At 41.0% G+C, this 5983-nt stretch overlaps 1 protein-coding gene across 1 annotated transcript; it reads left to right on the top strand.

The window, feature by feature from the left end:
• LOC127754786 (transport inhibitor response 1-like protein Os11g0515500) lies at positions 1 to 5009 on the top strand. The gene is made up of 4 exons (XM_052280367.1): positions 1 to 225; positions 406 to 939; positions 2251 to 2746; positions 3833 to 5009. Exons 2-4 carry the CDS (start codon positions 503 to 505, stop codon positions 4604 to 4606), a joined length of 1707 nt encoding a protein of 568 aa, XP_052136327.1. The 5' UTR covers positions 1 to 225; positions 406 to 502; the 3' UTR covers positions 4607 to 5009.
• The last annotated feature ends 974 nt before the right edge of the window (positions 5010 to 5983 follow it).

The following is a 5983-nucleotide window of genomic DNA, read 5'->3' as shown; positions in this document are numbered from 1 at the left end:
GAATAGGCGGTGCCCACTTCCATCCATGTCCATTCCCCTTTTTCCTCTCCCCTTCGCTACTCGCCAACAGAAGAAAAACCCTCACCTCCACTCCCCCCCTCGCCGGAGCCACGGCGACCCTCTCCACCCCCTGCCTCGCCGCCGGCGAGTGTCCTTGCGTGCGCCGCCGGTGAGCGGGTGTGGATCCCAGCGGCGGCGCGATCGGCCTTCGAATCGAACTGAAAGGTATTGGGCTCTTCTCTCTCGTAACTGGGGATCGATTAGATCGGTGTTAGATTGGCCTATTTGCGTCCAATTAGCCGATCCTATTTCGTCCCGATTTCATTTATATGATCCGTGGTGCGTGCTGCAGTACTAATTGCAATTTTGTTTTTATTTTTTTTTGCAAAATAATTTGGGGCTCAGCTGAACCCTCGTTGCCACTGCTGTGAACATGTCCCAAATTGAGAAGATCGTATGAGCTATGGGGAATTATTAGGATTCTTGGAGGCGGCGGCGGCATATGGTGTTCTTCCCGGAGGAGGTGGTGGAGCACATCCTTGGGTTTCTAGCGTCGCACCGCGACCGCAACGCGGTGTCGCTGGTGTGCCGGGAGTGGTACCGCGTCGAGCGCCTCAGCCGCCGCTCGGTGCTCGTGTGCAACTGCTACGCGGCGCGCCCGGAGCGCGTGCACGCGCGCTTCCCCGGCCTGCGCTCGCTGAGCGTGAAGGGGAGGCCGCGCTTTGTCCCCGCAGGGTGGGGTGCCGCGGCGCGGCCATGGGTGGCCGCGTGCGTCGCCGCGTGCCCTGGCCTCGAGGAGCTCCGGCTGAAGCGGATGGTTGTCACTGATGGGTGCCTCAAGCTGCTCGCTTGCTCATTCCCCAATTTGAAGTCGCTCGTCCTTGTTGGCTGTCAGGGGTTCAGCACTGATGGGCTTGCTACTGTCGCTACCAATTGCAGGTGAGACTAATGCAAGCTTCTAGATTTTGTGTCGTAATGATCTGAATTTAGGAGTCCTCCATTAGATATTGACTTTGTTGGCTCTGACTGTTTAAGTTAATCTTGCATAGCCATTTTAATTAGCTATGCTTTACCTATTGTTAGGTACTCAGGTTTTCAACCTTCTTGATGTTCAGTTTATGGCAATGCTCAAGTCTAGTTCACATCATGGAACCTCATTCGTCCTTGTGTACTTCGTTTCAGTTTAGGCTATATCTATCTATTACAGGTTTAGAGATCATAATTGCGTAACTAAAACTGTCAAACACAATGCACAAGCTCCTCACAAAATTTAGGGGCAATCTAAGTTTTGCATAATTTAGTTTGAATCTCCAGTTAAATACTTACACTATTTTTTTGCATTAGTTGTTATTAGTTAACACTCTTTTATTCATATCAAATCGTGTGATATGATTTGCTTGTCTATTTATTGGGATTTTGTGTGACTTATGTCAGAAGATAATTATTGAAATCACGAAAATATCACATATTCATTTTTCCATGAGCACTTAACTGAAATACTTCAAGATTCCTTTATCCATAGTTCTCAATGTTTATGTGAACTCCATATAGCAAGGTGGAAACACCAAGAACAACCATGTAATGTTGGAAAATTGAGCAAGTCACTGCTACTAGTATATTGTTATTGCAATTTTAAGGAGCACTGGAAACACTTCATTGTATACTTACACATGTTTGGGAAATGTTTTGACTAATAACCAAGAAACAGTGCTGGAGGGTGGAGAACTGGAGATCAACAAAAATTATACTTCCTAAATCCATCCTAAAGGACTAAAGAAATTTAAACTATTCACTGTTTTACTTTTTCCTATCTAATAGCTTTTGCATTTCTCAGTTTCACAGTTTCATTTATAAGCCGTCTCATGTTTTTTTAATAACATCTATTGACCTTTTACTCCAAATTGAATTATGATAAGTTGTTTGGTTTATTTGGATGATATCATCTTTAAGGGTGTTCACCATCCAGTATTTTGTGCGCTACCTGTTTGTCTTTGGTGGAACTGGTGGTCAGTGCTCAAGAGGCACCAGTGCTAAGCATATTTCATCGGCTTGATTACCTTGATAGTCATTTAATCATAGTAGCTGGCAACAATTTGGACAACTTTAAATTTGTGATCTCATACTTCTGTTCTGTTACATAAAGCTAACTTTAGATTTATTTTCACCTCTACTGTCTCTAGTTTTTCTGCAGAAGTATTTTGGCTGACGCAATGCATCTTATGAATTTTATTTATAACTCTTCGCTCTTAGATTTATGAAGGAACTGGACTTACAAGAGAGTCTGGTGGAGGATCGAGACTCTCGTTGGCTTGGATGTTTTCCCAAGCCTTCTACATTACTAGAATCCTTGAATTTTTCTTGCTTGACCGGGGAGGTGAATAGTCCTGCATTGGAAATACTGGTTGCAAGGAGTCCAAATCTTAGAAGCTTGAGATTGAACCGTTCAGTTCCACTTGATGTTTTGGCCAGAATTCTTTGTCGCAGACCTAGGCTGGTGGATTTATGTACAGGATCTTTTGTACGAGGCAATATTGTTGGTGCATATGCTGGGCTATTCAATAGTTTTCAACATTGCAGTTTGCTGAAGAGTTTATCTGGGTTTTGGGATGCTACAAGCTTGTTTATTCCAGTGATTGCTCCTGTTTGCAAGAATCTAATGTGCTTGAACCTTAGCTCTGCTCCAATGGTCAGGAGTGCTTATCTTATTGAATTTATTTGTCAATGCAAGAAACTCCAACAATTGTGGGTAAGACTTACTAGAAGTAATGCAAATGATTTGCTAGGGATTTATTTAAGTAATCTAGTTATGAAGTGTGATACTGTGTTGGTTGTTTATATTTTCAACTTACAAAATTTATAGGGGTTGCTGGCGAATGGGAAAAAATATAGGTGTTTTTTTGCGAGGTTAAGTACACTGTTAACGTTCCTGCAGTCGATAGGTGCATTTGTTGTGACTTGTGAGGTTGATTATACTGTTTCCCTGTTTACAAGACCATTGCACTGGAAGTATATGGAATGACAGTGTAGATGGGATATCATTTTCTTATTTGGAACTTCTGTTTTGGCAATCATATCCTACTTCAATCAGCTTATGGTTTTAGTTACATGCTTAGTAGGCAAGAATTTCATATACTTAAACAAACCAAAATTCATTTTAGTCCACTTTCTTGTAACTCACTGTTTAGCAGAGGTGAATTGCACCCCTCTGAGTTAAATAAAAAACCACAAATTTGTTTGTGCGAATGTTGATCTGTTTGTGCAAATGTTACTAAAATATCTAGATGGTGAGATAGATTTACAAATGTTCTAGAATTTTGAAATAACAACATTTTGAATTTTCCTGTATCTTTAGTAATGCTACCATGGTTTTAATGTTCTGATTTGTGTTTTGGTCGCATCATATACAGTTCAACGTTTGTGTCAACATGGTACTGATTCCTTGATATTGGAAGATTGTTAATTGATAACTTGATAAAACTAGTCTGGATCCACTTCATACCAGGGAAAAAGGGAATAATGCCAAATATTTGTTGGACAAGAGTATCAATGTGACCTAATCAGTTCACTGTGTGATTAGTGCACATAATGACACAATAAATCAAGTATAATAATAATTGGGGTGTTATACTCAGGTTAGATAAGCTTTGTATGTGGGTTGTGTTAACAACTATTTGAATAGAAGTTAAAGCTTACTAACTGCGGTAGAATGTCATGATAAATGGATGGTTACAGTTAACTTTGCTATCCCTATGTTTCTTCTATTTGTGATGCAGTTGTTGGTTGTTTCTTCATAAATGTGTTTTGGTTACCTAGGCCTTATCCTTGGTTTCAGGTGTTAGATCACATTGGTGATGAAGGATTGAAAATTGTAGCCTCATCCTGTATACAGCTCCAAGAGTTGAGAGTATTTCCTGCGAATGCAAATGCCAGAGCAAGCACTGTGACAGAGGAAGGGCTAGTTGCCATATCTGCAGGCTGTAACAAGTTACAGTCTGTGCTCTATTTTTGCCAACGGATGACAAACTCTGCACTGATTACTGTCGCAAAGAACTGCCCACGATTCACGTCCTTCAGACTGTGTGTTCTTGATCCAGGATCAGCAGACGCTGTGACAGGGCAGCCATTGGATGAGGGTTTTGGGGCAATCGTACAGTCATGCAAAGGCCTTAGACGGCTATGTTTGTCTGGACTTCTCACAGACACAGTGTTCCTCTACATTGGCATGTATGCTGAGAGGCTGGAGATGCTTTCTGTAGCATTTGCAGGAGATACCGACGATGGCATGACCTACGTGCTCAATGGCTGCAAAAATCTCAAGAAGTTGGAAATCAGGGACAGTCCTTTTGGTGACAGCGCGCTTCTTGCAGGCATGCATCAGTACGAGGCAATGCGCTCACTCTGGTTGTCGTCGTGTAATGTCACCCTGGGGGGTTGCAAGTCTCTGGCAGCAAGCATGGCAAACCTCAACATCGAGGTCATGAATAGAGCAGCAAGTATCAATGAGGCAGACAATGCTAATGATGCAAAGAAGGTGAAGAAGTTGTATATTTACAGGACAGTTGCTGGACCGAGGGGTGATGCGCCTGAATTCATCTCAACGTTCTAAATCCATATATTTTTGAAGTTGAAGGTTTGTTCTTCGACAACCACCTTTTGTTTATATCAGACTCTGCTACGTCGAGTTGATCTACATGTTCTAAAGATCTATCTATCTTCACGGTCGAAGGGATCTTCTAGGATTATTTTGTGTAAATTCCTTTGCTATCATGGTCAAAGGGTTCTTATAGGATTATTTTTTTGTGTGTAAATTCCTTTGCTATCACCTCTGCTATGTCATTATCTTCCAGCAGTGCTACACTTATGATTAATCTCCAAAATTGAAACTCTATAGTTATGGTTAACTTGGCAGATTGATTACACATCATGGTAACATCTAAGCCTTGTCGTAATACCATAATTCTAGCAAGTCATATGCGTGGTTCATCTTCATGTATATACGATTTCATATCGATGCTCTCATGTAATGTCTGGGAAATTTGAAGTGCCAAATTGTTACTTTTCTGAGTCGAAAGATATGATCAGTTAAGCCTGATGAACAGCTGATTCAGTAGTTGGACCCTCCAATTTGTGGCAGCATTTCAGCACTGGTCAAGACTAATCTGTGATTTACAAGTTGAGAATTTGAGTAGATCCCCATCCTGTTTACCTTCAAATACTCTGAAATTTTTCTTTCTGATGTCGCAATCCAATGTCCATGTCGCTGCAAGACAGGGTGGCTTGGAAGTCAGTCATCTCGCTGTCAGTTGTAGCGTGGGGGTGTACTGGTGTTGCTCACAGTTTGATATCATCATCATGGCCATCACACAACATGCCTATTCCTGCACGGTTTAGCAAGCTTTAATTGACCACCATCATCGCTTGCTGTTTGATCATTAGTACTACATCAATTGGAGTCCAAATTCCAAAATGTTTGGTTATAATTGCTTCGAGGCAATTAAGATGTTTATGAGGGTAAATTAAGCACTTGTTTAGTTGGGGAAAATTTTTATATTTGATTGTCACATCGGATATACAGACATACATTTGAAGTATTAAATGTAATCTAATAACACAATAAATTATAGATTCCTCCTGTAAACTGCTTGGTGAATTTATTGAGCCTATTTAATCCGTTATTAGCAAATGTTTACTGCAACACCACATTGTCAAATCATTGCGTAATTAGATTTAAAAGATTCATCTCGCAATTTACACGTAATCTGTGTAATTGTTTTTTCTTACATTTAATACTTCATGTATATGTAAATATTCGACGTGACAGCGTGAAGATTTTTGTTTTGGGAACTAAAGGTGAAAACAACGTGATGGTAGGAAAAGAATGAGTATGAGCATGCAGCGACGTGTGTAGGACAGTATGGGTCTGTGTCATCATGTGATGGGAGAGCCCCATTGCTCTGAAAATTAATGTAGAGAAGTTTCTGCG

This window comes from Oryza glaberrima, chromosome 11 (assembly GCF_000147395.1).
Source record: "Oryza glaberrima chromosome 11, OglaRS2, whole genome shotgun sequence".
In the NCBI taxonomy this organism is placed as follows: Eukaryota; Viridiplantae; Streptophyta; class Magnoliopsida; order Poales; family Poaceae; genus Oryza; species Oryza glaberrima.
This window is presented reverse-complemented; position numbering and strand designations above follow the sequence as displayed.

What these genes read in the sequence shown, in the direction of transcription:
- LOC127754786 (XM_052280367.1), top strand. Translation starts at nt 503, where the DNA reads ATGGTGTTCTTCCCGGAGGAGGTGGTGGAGCACATCCTTGGGTTTCTA. An exon ending in ACTGTCGCTACCAATTGCAG is followed by an intron (nt 940 to 2,250) that starts GTGAGACTAATG and finishes CTTCGCTCTTAG; the next exon opens with ATTTATGAAGGAACTGGACT. An exon ending in AGAAACTCCAACAATTGTGG is followed by an intron (nt 2,747 to 3,832) that starts GTAAGACTTACT and finishes CCTTGGTTTCAG; the next exon opens with GTGTTAGATCACATTGGTGA.